Source organism: Salminus brasiliensis, chromosome 13, assembly GCF_030463535.1.
Source record: "Salminus brasiliensis chromosome 13, fSalBra1.hap2, whole genome shotgun sequence".
Taxonomy (NCBI): domain Eukaryota; kingdom Metazoa; phylum Chordata; class Actinopteri; order Characiformes; family Bryconidae; genus Salminus; species Salminus brasiliensis.
The window spans coordinates 5,790,340-5,809,817 of record NC_132890.1 but is presented as its reverse complement, the minus strand read 5'-3'; the positions used below and the strand labels follow the sequence as shown (position 1 = coordinate 5,809,817).

Sequence of the window (19,478 nt, the reverse complement as noted above, 5' to 3'; positions counted from 1 at the left end):
TAGCCAGAATCGTGCTGATGTTAGAAGTTACAGCATGAGCAGCTCAATTATCCTAGCCTTCCATGTGCATGCGGAACCAGCATGATATACATCTGCGTACGTGTGTGTGTGTGTGTGTGTGTGTGTGTCTCTCTCTGTCAGTTCTTCGTTTCCACACAGCTGTGTGCATCTTATCAGCACACAGGAAGAACACAGGTGACAAGAGAATGTGTGCAAATTTCAGACACACACACACACACACACACACACACACTCACACACACACACTGCCCCTGATCCCTCACCCTCCAGATCCCACGCTTCCTAGCTCTCACTCCTCCAGTTTGCCAGGTAAAAACAACAAACCCCGGGACAGCAAAGGCCACGCTATTGTAACGAAAGGTCAGCACATGGCCTTTCTCTCAGAGAGAGAGAGAGAGAGAGAGAGAGAGAGAGAGAGAGAGAGAGGTGGAGAAACATTTGGGCAGTTCAACCTTGACAAGTAAAAGCTTTCCCATTGGCTCCTGTCACCATCTATTTGCATACTGGGCGTGTCTTCCCCCCTCACTCACCATCATTGTGTAGACATAGTCCCCCACACTACCTTCCCCTGTGTGGTCAGCTGCAGCCTATGCTGTGGTGTAGCTGCCTGGCCTCAGTGCTGAAGGCTGTGTCAGTCTGGTGATGTGTTGGCTAAATGCTACAGCCCTCACTAACTCCAGAGATATTAAATAAATATAAATGTTTACACAGTTTAGGTTAGTAAATTGATATATATGTATATTTATATATAATAATAATAATGCTATAGTAATGAATAACTGATGGTCTGAGTGTGTCCTTACAGAGAGAGCGTGATCGCTCCTGCATAATTGGCTCTGAAGTGGGGCACTGGAAACACACCAGCGTACAGGACAACAGTCTGATCCCGTTTGTAGGCCGCTGCTGCTATAAATGAGCGTGCTGTGAGAACGGTGGAGGGTTCAGGGGATGATGGTTCTGGGGAAATGTGTTGGTCTATGATGCAGACTTTTGGCTCTTCGTTACGAAGCCTCTGGCACTCTTCTCTCTGACCGCACACTGAACTGACCCATCATTCAGCACACATGACAAAGACGGGGGTGTGCGGGGGGGCTGGGCAGTATTCAGGATGAATGAACCACAGCTTAATAATTAAATAGGTTATTGTTGTGTAAATATACTATACGGACAAAAGTATTGGGACACCTGCTCATTTATTGTTTCTTCCGAAATCAAGAGTATTAAAAAGAGTGGAGTAACTGTCATTATTGTCCAGGGAAGAAGAAGAAGCTTCTTCTTTCTACTAGCTTCTGGAGGAGCAACAAAAGCGTTAGTGAGGTCAGGATGTAGGATAATGATCCCCCCACCCCACCTCATCATCCCCAACTCCCCAACTCATCCCAACTGGAACCCCTCTAGGCCACGCCTGGCATTAGGCAGCATGGTGCCAATAGGCTCATGTTTGCCTGCTTCAGAGAGTCCTATTCTATTGGGAGTATTTCTCTACAGGGACTAGACAAGCTGTGTGTGTGTGTGTGTATATATATGTGTGCATTTGCTCATCTGTGTCAGCAACTTAAAGTAGCCGGATACCTTTATAAGAAGGGGTGTCCACAAACATATGGACATTTGGTGCTTTCTCTCTCTATGCTTCTGAGAGATACCCCATGCATGTCCAGCTCTTTTGACTGCTCCACTCAGCTGAAGCACTGTGGCCCTCTCTCTCCCCCTCTCTCTCCCCCTCTCTCTCTCTCTCTCCCTCTCTCGCCCGCCCGCTCTCCTCCTGGCACACAACAGAAATGGGGCAGACAGACCGTTCTGCTGCGCTCCGCTCCACTCTTCTCCGCTCTGCTCTGTCCGTCTGGAGCTTTGAAGTCCTTTGGTTATCAGCCAAGCGTGTCACGCTACCTGCAACCATCTGTGAAGGGCCCACACTCAGCCTGGGTGACCGAGAGGAAAAGAGCCCCCTCCCCAGTACTGTTTGTGTGGGGCTTTACTTTTCTGCTGCTCATGCAAGCACAGAAACACACACAAGGCCCAACATATCCATCACAGGGCCGAGGGAAGAGGGAGCCTTGACATCACTGGGAAGGACGGGAACAGCCTATCCAGTCATGTTACAAGTGTGGTAGAAGAGCGTGGTGTCAGGGGTCTTGCCCAAGGACTCAGGACTGGTGTAGAGTGTTGGGCTTCTTCAATGGATCAAACCTTAATATGTCATGGGGGGGCGATGCTGTTAACCACTACACTACACCAAACCTCTTGATCGGTATGGGTGGCACACAATACACCCAATACAACAGGCCGCATCGTAGCGTACAGTATTGTAATGTGCTGCACAAAGTGGATGGAATAATGATAGAGATTATCATATCATATTATAGGGCTGGGCGATATGGTAAAACATATACATCACGATATTTTTATGATATACAATATTTATCACAGACTAAATACATCAGTACTGACAGATCCTTAAAAACTACTATTCAGATACTTTTATACAACGTCTAATTAAAGCAGTCTAATCACACTGTTGGTAATAATAAGCACTAACAGTATCCTTGATAAGCTTAAACAAGCATATTGTATCATGAGAACAAAATTTACTTTTCACATTACGATTAAAATATCGTGATATTGCCCAGCCCTATCATGTTACATTGTATCATATCACATTTCATCCATCGGATTAGATCCATCGGATCGTGGTTTCATATCTCATCACGTTGTGTCATATCATATCGTAATGTATAGTAATGCATCATGTTTTGAATGGTAAACATACTATCATATCGCATCACATTTTTAGTATCACATCATACTGCACTGTATGGCTCTGATGGTATCTAATAGCATCACATCGCATCACATGGTAACATATCATACTGTATTGTGTCAGAGCTGCACTATTAGCTTTAGGGATGCACCGATCCGGCTTTTTCAGTTCCGATACCGATACAGATACATAGCAATCAATACTTTACATAGCAATCAATACTCAATACAGATCCGATACCATTGTTGAATTAATAAACCGTATACCTCACCATATGGGAGAGACTTAAGGCATCAGGATTGACTTAAACATTACTTTACTAATTCTGTAAAACAAAATATAACAAATTAACACTTAGATGTAAATGCACTTAATTGCTATTTATTTCAGTAAAATCAGTAAAATAAACAAGAGTTGCAAGAGTCAAACTTCTTAAAATATATTAAAATACATAAAATGCATCAACCCAAACTTAATAAAATAAGTAGCTTCACTTTGTCAAACACACAAGCAGTAATCAATCTTATTTTTAAATATTTTGCATAATTCAAAATCAAATCTAGCAGCTGAACCTGAGAATAAATCAGTAACCTGGTCAAACATACAAGCAGTAATTAAAAACTGCATTTAAACATGTAAACATGTAGTTCAGTCTCACACCAACCAATTAAAGTGAAAGGATCGGTTCTATTGATCAGCCTAATTTTCAGATACCCGATCCAGCTAATTCTGTTAATATCAGGACCGGTATCCGATCCTAATATCAGATCGGTGCATCTCTAATTAGCTTGTAGCTAGTGTGTTACCCACATTGATTAGCTTGGGACTTTATAAAGCACAGGTTTCTGCTACAGGCTACTGTTTGATCTGATTACATACAGTGCCATGCAAAAGTTTCGGCACCCATGGTCAAACAGTGAGTGGAAGATAATCTGACCTCCAACAGGCATCACTTTGAAGATGAAACTTTCTCACCAACATTTTAAGCAAGATTTGAGTATTATTTTTGTTTTGTGCAAAAGTTTGGACACCCCAAGAAATGTAAGCTTGAGTGTAAAAAAACTTATAACAAATAAATCTCCTCCTAGAACCGCTGCTCAGGAACCCTGGTTTTTAACAGTGTAGGATTTCTTAAGTCTATTTCCATGATCCAGTTCTCTCCACAATCTCTTCAGCTCACTCTTCTCTTCTGTCATGCTGACATACACACTTACACACTTCCCATCTCCTCCACCACCGCGCTCCCGCTCAGAAGGGTGCCTCCATCATCGTGCGAACAGTTATCCCATTGAGCAGGCAAAAGAGCCGGGTTCTAAAAGGCCGTCTATCCCGTTCCCCTGGGGCTATGACTGAACTTTGGGTTTTGAGTACATCCTTCAGTGCAGTAATAGGTGAAACTGAAGGATGCAGAACTGAAGGGTGCGGCACGTGTGCGAGGTTAATCTGACGTGTCGTGTCCTGATATTAAATTAGACTTCCTGATGAAGCAGCGTGGCTGTTCCGACGGTGTCGGGCCATGCCAAATGGCCTAAGCCACGGGGATATTGTGGAAAACAATAGGATTTAGGGCATGGACAAACACGCTGCCGACAAGCTGGCATGGTATGGGCGATGCGGGGGGGGGGGGGGGGGGGGGAGGATGTGCTGAAAGAGCAACAAAAGCACTGTGAGCCAGTCCAGCCAGCCCATCATCTACACACACACACACACACATACACACAAGAACACACGTAAACAAGCCATCCCCAGGCTCAAAATCTGCACATCAAGCTGTCTGTAAGTAAACGGTTCATGAAATCTTTGCTGACCAGCCACTTTAGCGCTCATATGCAGGCAGCTGATTGAAGAACAGACAGAACATCAACTTCAACTCTTACATTTACACCAATCAGCCAAAACATTACAACCACTGACAGCTCAAGCAAGTAACCCTGATTATCTGCTCCCAGTGGCACCTGTCAAAGGACAGGTCATGAACAGTCATAAGCATAAGGATCTGAGCCAAACTGTGAAGTGCACAATACTAGGATGGACAACCGGTGAACCAGAATGTACCAGTGAGGGTCATGGGCGACCAAGGCTCATTGATGCAATCCATGGAGGCTTCACCTCACAATTTCCTGGATGCAAAGGATCTGCTGGTAACGTCTGGCCGCCGGAGTCCATGCATTGTGGAGTCCATGCCTTGACGGATCAGAGCCGTGGACGTTTTCACAGTGGACAGCTACTATGGAATTAATATGTGCAGAACTCCAAGACTTCTCCACGAGACTTCTGAAGGTGGTCTCTGGAACCAGGACATTAGCAGCAGGTCCTGTAGTTATAAATGGCTTTATTTATTGTTTTTAATATCTGATGTCCTGAAGGAACTCTATTCAGGTTCCTCACTCAGGTCTTCTGTGCTCAACAGGAATGACAGTGAAGTTGACTCTGACTGTGACTAGCACCTGAGAGAGGAAGGTCCAGACTTGTCAACGCTTCCCCAGACTTCCAAGCACATTAAGGAGCTACAGATGTGGGAGAAGAACAGGGGCGTTCCTCAGACCGAAGGCAACGTGAACCTCTGCGCATCTCAAAGCCTGGCATTTTACTACCATTAACAGCAGCCCCTTTGTACGAAGCAGGGATTGTGTGTTGCGCCGTGCTGTTTACATTCCATCAGTCAGTGGCTGCTGATATGAGTCCCGGTGGCAGTAACTATAGGTGTGAAGGCAGAATGAATGGTGCCCTTCATGAAGGAGTAATTGCCATGTGATTATAGCCCAACAAATCCGGCTGCAGCAAAGCCCCCTTTCATTTCCCCCCCGGCTGGCGGAACAATGCGGCGGAGAGAGACCCCAGCATGAACCCATCCTCTCATATCTGATCAAAGGGAACATGCCAGTGCGGACCCCCACACCCTGGACAGAAAAAAAGCACAACCACCAGACCAGCAGGAATAAGCTAAAAAAAGGGGGGAGGGTGTTCATCTGAGCTAGTCTTAAAAGATCACTTTCATGCTTACTTTCCCTTTCCTCATCTTCCTTCGCGGTATTCCCTTCCGCCTGCTCAGCGCCACACTTACCGGCTCCTTCTCTAAAAGAGTGGAGACGAGGCCCAGCCTGGTTGCGTCGATCTAGTAAAAAAATCTTGAGCAATGCCACAGAAGAACCCGTTTTTTATTCTATAGGAGTGTGAGGAACCTTTACCTTGACTTGTTTTTTTTCCTCACACATGCCACACACTTCCCAGCATGATCCTATCACTCAGAGAACACCTCTATTTTTAAGAGTGTGGCGACCAGGCTGGGCCAGAGCTCCACCCTTTTGGAGGAGAAGGTTTAATGAAGTTGACGTCATGCTTCTTTACGCTCACATCTCTTTCACAAAAATGCTTCTGTGCTTCTTCATCGAACCAAAGCGGCTCTTTCTACGGCATCGGCCGATTCACCTCCATTTACAAGACTGTAGGTACGATCACATCAGTATCACAGGTATCACATCAGTGCAAAATCACAGACCAGTGGCCACCAACGCTGCTCCTGAACATCTACCACCCTGCAGATTTAGCTTTATCTAGGAGTGTAGCCATACACGTATTTTCAGCTTCAGTAAGATTCTGAGGGCCAGATTTGATTCTATTTTGGATGTGTGTTAAAAACTTCATGATCTCATAGAGCGATAATTAGTATGCGGCATCTCAGCTAGAATGGCGAGTACCCACTGTGCCGGCTCTCTAACACAATTACACCCTGCAACCCCCCTGAATGTACAGCCTACTTTACAAAAGAACCCCCACCTCACCTCACCTTATTCTGACTGGATGCACCAAGGTGCCTAAATCAGATCAATCCCAGTGGATTCCACAAAAAACACCAAATGAGAGATGATCAGAAGTGTCCTAAACGCACCGATGACAGTTTTCAACTTCAATATCTCTACGGTTTAGGGATCCCCTGATCCAGTTTTTCTGTCGCAATCCAATTTGATCCATGCACTGTCCGATAACAGTCTGATCTGATGTTAATAGGGTTTTACAGCCAAAGCAACTAGCAATTATTTAGTAGCCATTAATTATACAGTAATTATTAACTTCCTACCAATATTTTACTATTAAATACTCAAAACAACTAATTACCATTTTAGAAATTACCAGCTATTCAGTAGCTGCAATTATTCATCAAATACTAATCAGTCAGTGGCAGACAATTATTTAGTAAGCACAAGTTATTTAATAACTACTAATTATTCACTAATTACCAATTATTTTGTAACTATGAAACTCAACAACTACAAATATTAAGCAAATACCAATCCATTATAATTATAAGTAATTACCAATTATTTAGTATCAGTTACTCAGTAGCTACAATTATTCAGCAAATACTAATTAGACTGCCAATTTTTTAGTCAGTACAAGTTATTTAGTATCCCCTAATTACTCACTAACTACTAATTATTTAGGACCAATTAGATTCTCAGTAACTACAATTACTCAGCAACTACTAATTACTTACTACCTATCAATTCTTTTGTAGCTATCAGTTACCCAATAACTACAATTATTAAGCAAATACTAATTAGACAGTGACTACAAATGATTTAGCAACTACAATGTATTTAGTAAGCACATGTTATTAAGTAGTATTTACTCAATATCCACTAATTACTTAATACCTAGAAACTAGAAAGTACACCTTATTTAGTACCTACTAATTACTCACTAACTACCAATTATTTCGGAACAACCAGTTACTCAAGAACCACAATTATTGATTATTTTAATAATTAATATGAATTATTCAGCAACAATATTACACAGCGCAGAGTGAAACCCTTTTCAGTGCTATGGAGAACCATCTACAAGAGGTTCTCCACCATTCATTCAAACAATCATTCAAATGCTTCTTTCAGTTCTACATAGAACCATTGCCTTTACTAACGAACCACTGGAGAACCTTTTTAAGAGTGTATAAATTATTCAGTAACTTCCATGAAACTCTGAGGAACTGAAGCACGGTCCCGCGTACGGCCGCCTTTCTTTAATATCATGAATTATTTGGTGATAAAACACAGAAATTCGTCGTCAGGGTTCAGAGGGGTTAAAAAACATGCAGACAGAAACAGCTCGAGGTCGGCCGGATCCTTTTGTCTTTCTGCATGACTGCAGAGCAATGCTGAACTCTTCTGCACCAGGGGTGTCCGCCTGCCTGCCCGTCCGCCCCCCTGCCTAGCTGCAAAAAGTGCACGAGGGGGGATGAGCTAGGTATGACTCAAAGGTAGGTGTGCAAATATTTGTCGGTTAATCTGCAAACGGATTTGTTTAGTTCTGACCTGCTTCACGACGACAATACCTCCTCTAACGCTAACGTGAACAAGCGATCCGTGGACGGCCTGCGCCAGCGCAGAGCACCCTGTGCTTAATTAGAACTGTGGTACAAAACAATACGCTGTCGACTCTGCCTCTCATATTCATGCAAATGCAGCTATGGCCTGCGGGCCTTTCGCTGAACAACATCCTGTTATGGAAGGCAGCGGCATTCAGAGGTGCGGGCGAAAAAGCCTGCTCTCCCCCAGCTTCTTGGTGTCTGTCAGTAGGATGCAACCCCCCATCTGCCTGCCACGGTGCGACCGCACACACCTGTGAGCCATTTGCCCTCAAACATCTGAAGGCTCAGATATCCTTCAGCCTTCAAAGGGGCATAAAGTGAGATGTGGACAGGCTAATCACACTCGCCGTGGCTGTGGCTGTGGCTATTGCTGCAGCGCTGCCTATTTACTACAGCCAAAAAGGCCTCTGGAAAGATCCCTCGCTGATGTTCATTAAGCTCCAGTGCTTAGAGAAGAAGAAAGGTAAAAAAGGACAGTCATGCTAGATTAGATAGGTACTCAGATACAAAGGAACGTCGGCGCTGCAGAGGCTTCAGTGTCGTCCTACACTCTAAGCATTGCATTTCCTCAACAAATGCATGATAACAACCTCGGAACCTAGGGGATTTTCCTGCAGCGCTCCACAAAGAGTAACTGCAGCAAAGGCCTTGGACGTGCCTTGAGTGTGGGTTGATGTTCAGTTCTGCAAGGCCCAAAACAACAGCCCGAGACAGCTGAGAGGGGGTTTCCAAAGTCTATGACAAGAAAGATTACTGAAGAGTGCAGGAGAGGAGCCAAAAACAAGGGCAAACCGAGGGATACAGAGAGATATTTCCAAATAGGCCTAGTATGACTAGAACAGGACGATCCAGGCACTGGTCCCTTATTCCACACTCTGTGAGCTGGATACCACACAAACTGAACACCCCCCTAAGATTTATTTATACTCCCTGTCAATCTGTAATCGTTACTGCCCACATGCTTCTACGAGTTCTTTGCGTTATACGTCATGGTTGTTAGGAAATGTAACCACTAGAGGGCAGTTCAAAGTCAAATGTTTCTGACAACCAATGATCCGAGGACCGCTGCTTCGAATCCGGAGCCTGAGAGAGCACAACTGGCCTTGATCTCGACGGGTGGGTGGACGGCTAGCTCTCTTTTCCCACATTACTTCAGCGTGATGCTGGCCAGCACAGGCGTCCACTAGCCAGCGCATCAGTGCTGGGAACCCGGTTGGTTGCGCATGTGTCAGAGGAGGCATGTGACACTCCCAGTCGGGAGCATTGGGGAGAGTACCAACGAGTGGATTGGATGGTGAGAAGGAATATTGGGTAAACAGTCAGTTCAACATCAACGGGCAACCAACACCCTCGGAGAAAAGCTGTAAACAATGTAAAATGTCCACCATGGTGTCCATATGGCAGCATTTGTGGTTTACTAGAATTATTGGCTACACTGAACCCAAGATTTCCATTGGTACTGATCTGTCTCTTCCAGAGAATATGAACAAATGCAGCCAAAAGTGAGTCAACGGAAAGGCTTTTGTGATGCTTTGCAGGGCAGGGTCTCACAAAAGCATCTTTTGATGCTTCTAAAATGGTCGAGCGAGAATCACACTGAACACTCTCTCCAACAGCTAGGTTTGAGCTTAACACTAAGATGCTTTTGGGAAACCGGGGGCCAGTTCCAGTTGATGCAATCTACCTCACAGTATTTAAGGGGAAGTGATGAAATGTCTGAATCAAATATCAAACTCAATGCACCACTTGTTCAGAGAACCACAAAGTCATCATGGCAAACGACAAAGGATCTCGCCCTGGATCTCCTGCAAAAGTGTTTTGCTGAAAAATGAGGAAGAAAAAAAAAGAACAGGAACATCTCCAAGCCAGATGGTCACATGGGCCATAAGCTCTGCAGATTTAGAGGCCAAAACGTGGCATGTTTGGGCCAGGGGCTCCAGGCAAGATCAGGTAATATCGACCCCCTGCTCTCGAGGTGCCCCATTACCTCCACTGTAAAACGAGAAGCATGATCCAGAACTCTGTTACTGCTGTACTGGGAACACTGGATACATTGGGTAGTCCATAGCTGCTATATACAACGTGTACACTAGCAGCTGTGGTCCACTACTCTTCCCAAACAGTCCTAATCTCTATGTCCAAAAGTTTGTGGACACCCCCTGTAATAAATGACCTCGCACCCATTGCTGATACAGATGTGTAAATGCACACACACAGCTTGTCTAGTCCCTGTAGAGAGGTAAAGCCAATAGAACAGGACCCTCTAGAGCTGCCTAATGTCAAGCGTGGGCTAGAGGGGTATAAACCCCCTCAGCATTGGGCTGTGCTCCTTCCAATACTTTTGGGATGAGTTGCGGTGTTGGGAATGAGGTGGGTCGGTAATCATACACATGATCCACACCTCACTTTGCACTCTTGTCACAGCATTCAATCAAATCTTCACAGCAATGTTCCTCCAAAATCTAGTAGAAAGCCTTCTTTCCTGGATAATAGAGGCAGGTACTCAAAAAAGCTGGATAAACTCTTTTTAATACCCCTAACTTTGAAGAACACAATGAATAAGCAGGTGTCCCAATACTTTTGTCCATATCTAGTGTAGCTGTAAGCCTAGCTTTTTGAATGCCACCTCTCCTACAGTTCAGGACCCATCCTTTTGGTGCCCCTCCCAACAGGCATTAATCAACATGCCAGTATAGGTTATGAGGTCAGGCTCTCAGGCCACCGTGGCCCCAGATTACTGGTCTGCCTGGCCTCCCAAGAGCCAGAACAGTGAGCCTCCACCACAATTCTCCACATACCTCACATAAACCTCAGCGCTTAAGAGAAGCCACAACACAGCTCTCAAACCACACATCTTCTGCATTGATGGCCTTTATTTAAAAGCGAAGCAATTAAGCAGCAGCTGTCTTAAAAAGACAGAAATGAGAAGCAGCAGATTTTAACACCAAGGCCTCCTGTAAGTGAACACTCCAGAAGCTTTCAAACAACCCCGTAACACGCTAAGAGCTTCTCATTTGGCTTTAATTTGCTTGACAAGCATTCACATACAAATACTACCAACGTCTAAAGCTGAAGTCCTGAATAAGATTAGTAGCGTACCAGTAAACTTCACGTGTGCTTCAGGAATAATCATCCCTGACCTTCAACTTAGCTTAAAGTATCAACACGTAGGTCTACTCCCTTTACAGCGTAGCAGCAGATCTTCTCAGGAATGCTGTGTTTGAATAATGCTACATTATCGTGTCACATTCGATAAACATGACATGAGCTCACTGCTCCTCAACTCAAAGCATTCACTCACAACACATTTATCCCATTTATCCCATAATATTAACAACACTGGTTGACAGACACGAATCCTGGGGTTGGTTGGGGGGCCTCTGAAGGTGTCCTGTGGTATCTGGCTCCAAGTTGTTAGCAGCAGATCCAGACCCAAGTCCTGCAAGTTGTGAGATGGGGCCGCCATGAGCATCAATAATCCTGGGCACCCATGACTCTGTGGCTGGTCCAGCAGGTGGCCTTCTGGTAGGTACTGACCATTGAGAACCAGGAACAGGAACACCCCATCCCAGTAACAGACCTGCCTTATGTTTTGGAGATGCTCTGACCCAGTCGTCTAGCTGCCACAACCTGGACCTTGTCAAATGGGCTCGGATTCTTTCGCTTGACCATTTTCCTACTTGCGGCACATCACCTACAAGAACTGTCTGTTCACTTGCTGCCTAATATGTAGATCGGTGCAGCAAAATTATCATGAGCAATTATCATGATTTTTTTTTTGTAGTATTTATGATATTTAATAACATGGAACAGATTAAAAATACAATATTTTTTAATATTGGTTTTTAATACCATCAAGAATAACTTTCTTTGTATTCAATGGTCACTAAACCCAGTTAAACAGGACTAATTATGCTCTCTTTCACACACACACACACACACACACACACACAAAGTGGGTCTATGTTACTTTACTACTGATGATACCCATGATATAATACCCAGAAAAGCACACTGTGACATCATTTCTCACAACAACCAGAACACATAATCCACCCATTCCCAACAGCTCTCAGAGGGAATTCCAGAGAAAGCTCCCGAAACACCTTCCTCATACCTTAATGCCAATCCTTAAGACTGAAACTAACAGTGAAGGGAACCACAGATGACTGCTTCCCCAATCACAATAACACAACTACTCTTACACTTTGTGTCCAAAAGTTTGTGGACACCCCTTCTAATGAATGCATTCAGCTACTTTACATTTACATTTATGGCATTTAGCTGACGCTCTTATCCAGAGCGACTTACAAGGTTACTGGTATTACAGGGGCGGGCCAATGTAGTGTTAGGAGTCTTGCCCAAGGACTCTTATTAGTGTAGCGCAGCATAATCACCCAGATCGGGAATCGAACCCCAGTGTTATCTGTTGCGCCACACCAACCACATGTTTTTTAAGCTGCACTCATTGGTGATTTACCCAGATGTACACAAATACACACAAATACACACACACACACACACACACACGGCTTGTCTCATCCCTGTTGAGAAATACTGCCAAGAATAGAAGTCTCTGGGGCAGATAAACATTAAAAACATGAAGCTAGAGGGGTATAAAGCCCCCCAGCTTTGAGCTGTGGAGCAGCTGTTTTCTGGAACAATGGTGCTCCATCCAATACTTTGGGGATGAGATGGAGATCCTGACCATCTCTACCACTCTCATCACCGAATACAATCAAATCTTCACAGCAATGCTCCTCCAAAACCTAGCAGACTCGTAGAAAGCCTTTTCTTTTCCAGCAAAAGCAGAACCAACTCTTTTTAACACTCTTGCTTTTGGGAGAAACAATGATTTAATGAGCAGGCGTCCCAATACTTTTGTCCACTTAGTGTATTATACAACACATATGAAATACCTGCTCACAAAACAGGTAAAACTCAGACCTACTCTTGCCGTGCCAAACTGAGATCCACCGTATGCAGTAATTACCTGTAATTGAGGAGTCTAATTTCAGTTTCAGAGTCTGCTAACTCCACCGCCCAGGCAATTCCCGCAGCTCAGCCCTGCTCGTCATTTCTTTACTAAAATGAGTCCAGTGGGTTTTACATATGACTACATGCCCTGCTCTCTCTCTCTCTCTCTCTCTCTCTCTCTCTCTCTCTCTGTGTGTGTGTATGAGTGCCACTGCAGGCTCGACCGCCGATGACTGTGATGAGTGTCAGAGGGTGACGGCCTCCGAGCCCTTTACTACCTCCAAATTCAAAGCCCCGACTTCTAATCAGTCTATCACTCTATTGCATCAGGGCTTCAACGTCCAACACAGTGGCACCCTACAGCGCGGGCGGGCTTTAATTATACATCAGTGCTGTGAGAGGCAGATGACAAAATCAAGGCAACAGCTGATTTTATGGCTTTCTCTCCCTCCAGCTGAATGTATGAGTGTCTTGTCTGCAGAAGATAAGACCTGGAAGACTGAAGGCTGGAAGGTGCTCTCCTGGATCTGACATGCTGTTCTCCGAGCCGCCAGCAGGGGGAGTGCGGGGGAAACCAGTCCAGCCCCCCATCCTCAACTGACAGCAAAAATAAACACCAGCCAGGTCAGATATATGCACTTAAACAGCGGGCAGAGCAGAAACGTGTTTTATGGCTTACGATTATTACTAATTTAGCCTTCCCCAAGCAAACCCAATCTGTAAACAGGCCAAACATGTGTTATAATATGTCAAATATGTCCTTGAAAGCCTTAAGCTGTTAAAAGTTTACACAGCCCTCGTTACAAACACGGTGGCTTGTTTATTTATCAGCCCCAAATTAAATAATCAATCAATCAACCAATCAATTAATCAATTAAGTTACAACGTCGCTACCTCAGTGCTCAGAGCGCTGCGTGCGTGCGCGTGCGCGTGTGCGCCTGCATGGAGAACAGCCTCATAATAATAATAATAGCTCAACAGCCCACTGGATCAATAACACACACACACACACACACACACACACGCACGCGCATGCATTTAACTAATATAGGTTAGACTACAGCCGTGAGCTGCTTAAACACAGTGTGTGCCATTTTGCTCCCGGATTAGTCACCCATAGCCCGTGCACAGTGCTGCAGTAGGACACTGACCGCACTTCTGTCCTTCTTTCTGACTGACCGACGCATGAAAACACAACGATATGCGTATTAATAGAGAGCCACCGTCCCGTCCAGTCATTCTCGCCCCTTCCTCGCGTGAGCATGGACGTACAAGCGAGCAGACCCTCAAACAGAGCGCCTAATTTATGGAGGTCCACTTTTCACACTCTCTCCAGGCGGATTTGCACGTTTGCTCAACATGCCAAACCTATACTCCAACAGAGCCAGGACAAGGCTCACTTTTGCATGCTTTAGGATATAAAAACAAAAAATGACTAACATGCAGCTTAATGCATTAGCACATATGGGCAGATGTGTAATATATATATATATATATATTTATAAAATATATTAAAATGCCAAACAAACAAGTGCTCCAATAGAGTCAGAAGAAAGCTCACTTTTGCATGTTTTCATAGTAAGATATGTATTTATATGTATTTATAACTACTAGGTAACTGTTCAGTAACTACAGCTGGATGTACTGGGGGCTATTCAGCAGCCTGGGCTGCTCAGCGCGAGGGCTTCTGCACCGACACACACACACACAGTGCGACCAATTTACCCTCCCCAAAAAAACACCCCCCCACACACACACACACACACACACACACACCATTTAGGCTTAAATGCTGTCAATGCAATATGCAATAATCATAGCCAGCTCATAAATCTGCGATGCCAGACAGCAGCAGACCTATAAGTGCTGAGCCTTTGATCTCTCCCAATACGAACCCCCAGGTCCTACCTTCGTATACAGGGGCCATCGGTGCAAGGGTTTCTGCTATTCATGGCAAAATATGAAGAGATATTTCAGTTCAGAACTCAGTAAAAATCTGCCATCTTGCGCCGCGGACAGAATCGCCGCTGTCTCCTGCATTACGAGCCCCGTTCATCGGGAGGGAAGAGGAGGAAACACGGGGGGAATCACATCCACAGCTCGGCTTCTTCATACAGGCTCCGAATCCAGATCTCGGCAACTTCAGCCCAACGAAACGGGAGCGGTTTGGCGGCTCGGAGGCTGAGCCGAACAGCAGGCTGGGCTTCAGCCCGCGGTGTGCATGCCTGTGTGTGGACTGGCTGCAAAAGTTGCAATGGTGAGAGAGCAGAGCGAGTTTAGCCTAGCCCGCGTGCTAATCGAACGACTATCTCATCGATCACAAACGGAACAGCCCCTTCAGAAAGGGGGGCTTTGCACATGTTGCATGTTTTAAGATATAAAACCAAAAAAATGACTAACTTGCAGCTTAAGGCATAAAACATATGGGCAAATGTGTAATATATATATATATATATATATATATACTACACACACACACACACACACACACATATATATATATAACAAATCTCTCTCTCTCTCTCTCTCTATATATATATATATATATATATATATACTACACATACATATATATATATACATATTACAAATCTCTCTCTATATATATATATATACTACACACACATATATATATATATATACATATTACAAATCTCTCTCTATATATATATATATACTACACACACACATATATATATATATAACAAATCTCTCTCTCTCTCTCTATATATATATATATATATATATATATACTACACACACATACATATATATATACATATTACAAATCTATCTCTCTCTCTATATATATATATACTACACACACATACATATATATATATACATATTACAAATCTCTCTCTCTATATATATATATATACTACACACACATATATGTATACATATTACAAATCTCTCTCTCTCTATATATATATATATACTACACACACACATATATATATACATATTACAAATCTATCTCTCTCTCTCTCTATATATATATATATATATACTACACACACATACATATGTATATATATATACATATTACACATCTATCTCTCTCTATATATATATATACATATTACACATCTATCTCTCTCTATATATATATATATATACATATTACACATCTATCTCTCTCTATATATATACATATTACAAATCTCTCTCTATATATATGTATATATACATATACATATATATATAGAAAGAGAGAGAGAGAGAAAGCTATAAATCTATATGTGCACACATTACTACATAACGGTGCGTAATGACATAATAATTGTACCTAAGTTGTATTATGGTTTCGTATTTTTGTCTTTGCAGTAAAGATAAATAAATAAATAAATAAACAAATAAAACCTTCTTAACTTGCAATGGAAGTCAATGTTAAAAGCGTTTTCTAAATCGTTTTTATTGCTCATGAAATTTCGACTTAGTGTAAAAATACAGAAACAATTATGTAAAAAAAAATGATTAACTCGATTTGTCAAGTGCAATTTAATAAAATAAAAATGAAAGGGACCTATAGCCCTAACAAACCGAAATAACAGTCCAGAGCTCACACAGAAGAGTGAAGGGATACTTTTTGTGAAGGGGTATATTAATTCACCATGTAATCTATGAATCATAGACTAATAAACACTCTAGCAGATGTTTATATATATATATATATATATATATTCTGTTAGAAAGGCCACCAGCTGCACGTTCTGCAGATGCACCTTCCCTATCCTGTCCTCAGGCTGGGGGGGTTGGATGGTTCTGGGTTGTGTTACTCACGCCTGGATCAGCTCGTCCAGTGACGCCAGTGGATTTGAGAGTGAAGTGGGGCGGAATCGGATTACAGGGGCTCATACAGATGGGAATAATCTGTCATCTACCACCAACCGCTCAAAGAAACGGCGCAATTTCTTTAATTTTGTTTATTTCATCTAACAATGTGTTTCTCTACAGGAAAACACAAGTGAAAGACCAGGCATTTGACAGAGCTGCAGATATTTAAAATAAGAAAGTACCCTTAACCCTTACCCTCACATACTTACACACACACACACACACTGTTAAAGTATCCATACATATATTATATTATATATATTATTATTAATATATTATATATAGGATAAAAAAAAATGATGCACCTCTGATAGGTACTGCCCATTGCATATCGGGGACACCCCTCAGTACCTGCCTGATGGTAGGTGATTGTAGCCATCCCAATTTGCCCCCCTTGTCAACGTGTCTCAGAGTCTAACACTTCCCTATTTTCTTATGGTAAATACACACACATTATAAGGTGTTATAACATTGTAATAAGCGTGATAGGACACTATATCAAACTGTTTTAACGAAAAAAAATGAAAAAACTAAAAAAAAAAAGACCCCAAAACAGCATTTAATGTTTTCTTTGCCAAAAATTAACCCGAATAAATCTATAAATTCGGCGGAAATACATCCATGCGTCCAGGGAGTCCACGTGTAGTTCTTACGCAACCGTGAATCTCGTGCTGCACTACATTACCCAGAACCGCCTGCTCCACAACAAACAGCATCGTGGGCTAGCAGGGAAAGAGGTACGCGTTTTAAAGTTAATCCTCAAATATCTATCGCTGATTCTCTCTAGATTTATTAACAACACTGTCCTCACGGCTCTGGCTGAAGTTAGGCGATGGAAACCTGATTGCGAGTCTAGAAAAGGCTTTATTTTAGGGTCCCGTTGCTGAAACTGCACTGGAGGGAGCTATATGGCTAGTAGCCTAACCCGTGACTGTAGGTTTAAGGGTGGTGTGTGTTTGCAGATTCACAGCTGATAATAATGTGTTTATTAACATAAAATAACACAGAAAGTCTTATAATTTACTAAAACTGAAAGTGCAGTTTATCTCAGTGACGAGATAGTAAAGGGTTAATCCATTAAAATACAATTAAAATACATTAATAATGCTATAATTTATATATTTTAGTCAATATGACTTTTCTGATTGTAATGTTTAATTACACATATTTAATCAGTAATATTGCACACGTTCCAACAATAATCCTATAGTAATTGACTAGTTACTGGACTAAAACAACTATAATGTGTTATAAAGTTACTAGATTACTATTAGACCCCATTGCAGAAATACTGTAGTAGGTGAAAATATTATTGCATAATAATTAAGGTTATTGTAGGTGTGTAATATATTAATATGGAAATTCTATATTTCTGCAGTTATACGTGTTTTTGTAAATACGGGTAAAATGGCAGTGCTCTGCGAATGAGTTGTAGTGTCTTTTTTGTGAGGCAGACATTTTTAGTGGCTCTAAATTAAAGTCCCATCATCTCCACTCACTGTCACTGTACCTAACATATCCTTGCAGATCTCACTAGGCCTTTCCCAGCCAGCATGAGGCTTCCTCAGAGGAGAACTTAATGAAATTAAGCCCACACTACTTCATTAGCAAAAGACCTGCTATATTTGAAGTATAGGTTAACCCCATAGTGCGCTGCTGTCGTCAGCGTCATTACACTGCATATTTCACTTCACTGCCATTGGTTCAGTGCACTTGCAATACAGCATGTTTGCACTAGTATGTTAATATCAGTATGGCTCTTTATAGGGTTATATTGTTCTAGCATTTTTAACAGCAGTACTAGACCAAACTGTGGAATTTATTAATAATTTTATTATGTAAAAAAAAGGTAAAGGTGCACGTATGTGTCCTCCGCATTTAACCCATCTGGTAGTGAACACACACTCACACACACACACACGTGTTAGGGGCAGTGAGTACACACACACACCCAGAGCGGTGGGCAGCCAACTCCAGCGCCCGGGGAGCAGAGAGGGTAAAGGGCCTTGCTCAAGGGCCCAACAGTGGCAGCTTGCCGAGCCCGGGAATCGAACCCACAACCCTGTTATCGATATCCCGGCGCTCTAACCGCTGAGCCACCAGATTTATATTGATGGATATCACTTCTCTAAAAAGCTATTGTAGTGTAGTCTAACAGTAATCCAGTACCCTGGTTTATATATATTATTATTATTACTGTTATTAATAAATCACCATTTACTTCTTTTTGAGGCAGCTGTGGCCTAAAGGTTAGAGAAGCAGGCTTGGAGTCTTGGGTCTGGTAGGTTGCTGGTGTAGTCCTCAATAGCTGCAGCCACTGGTGAGTTGTCCTCCAACAAGGCACCAAACCCCCAGTTGCACTCTGGGTAATGAATCTATTGACATTTTTTAACAAGTCCAGTAACTGAGTCAGCTGTTTTTTTTGGTGTTGTTGAGTAAACCTCACCTCAACAAACATTTCCAATTGGCTCCTGGTATAATGTATTTGCATATTGACCATGTCCTGCACCTTCA

The 19,478-nt window shown here is 42.8% G+C and overlaps 2 protein-coding genes across 4 annotated transcripts in view; one reads left to right on the top strand and one right to left on the bottom strand.

The window, feature by feature from the left end:
- Nucleotides 1-15,372, bottom strand: part of hipk2 (homeodomain interacting protein kinase 2) — a 119,157-nt gene extending 103,785 nt beyond the window's left edge. For all 3 annotated transcript variants that reach the window (XM_072695292.1, XM_072695293.1, XM_072695294.1), the window contains exon 1: nucleotides 15,033-15,372. In XM_072695292.1, the coding sequence (XP_072551393.1) occupies nucleotides 15,033-15,051 (19 nt within the window). In that variant the 5' untranslated portion in view covers nucleotides 15,052-15,372. The remainder of the gene's footprint in view (nucleotides 1-15,032) is intronic.
- Nucleotides 15,373-17,651: 2,279 nt separating this feature from the next.
- tbxas1 (thromboxane A synthase 1 (platelet)) overlaps nucleotides 17,652-19,478 on the top strand; it is an 88,144-nt gene continuing 86,317 nt past the window's right edge. The window contains exon 1 of the mRNA XM_072694753.1: nucleotides 17,652-17,701. The gene's annotated coding sequence lies outside the window, so the exon portion shown is untranslated. The remainder of the gene's footprint in view (nucleotides 17,702-19,478) is intronic.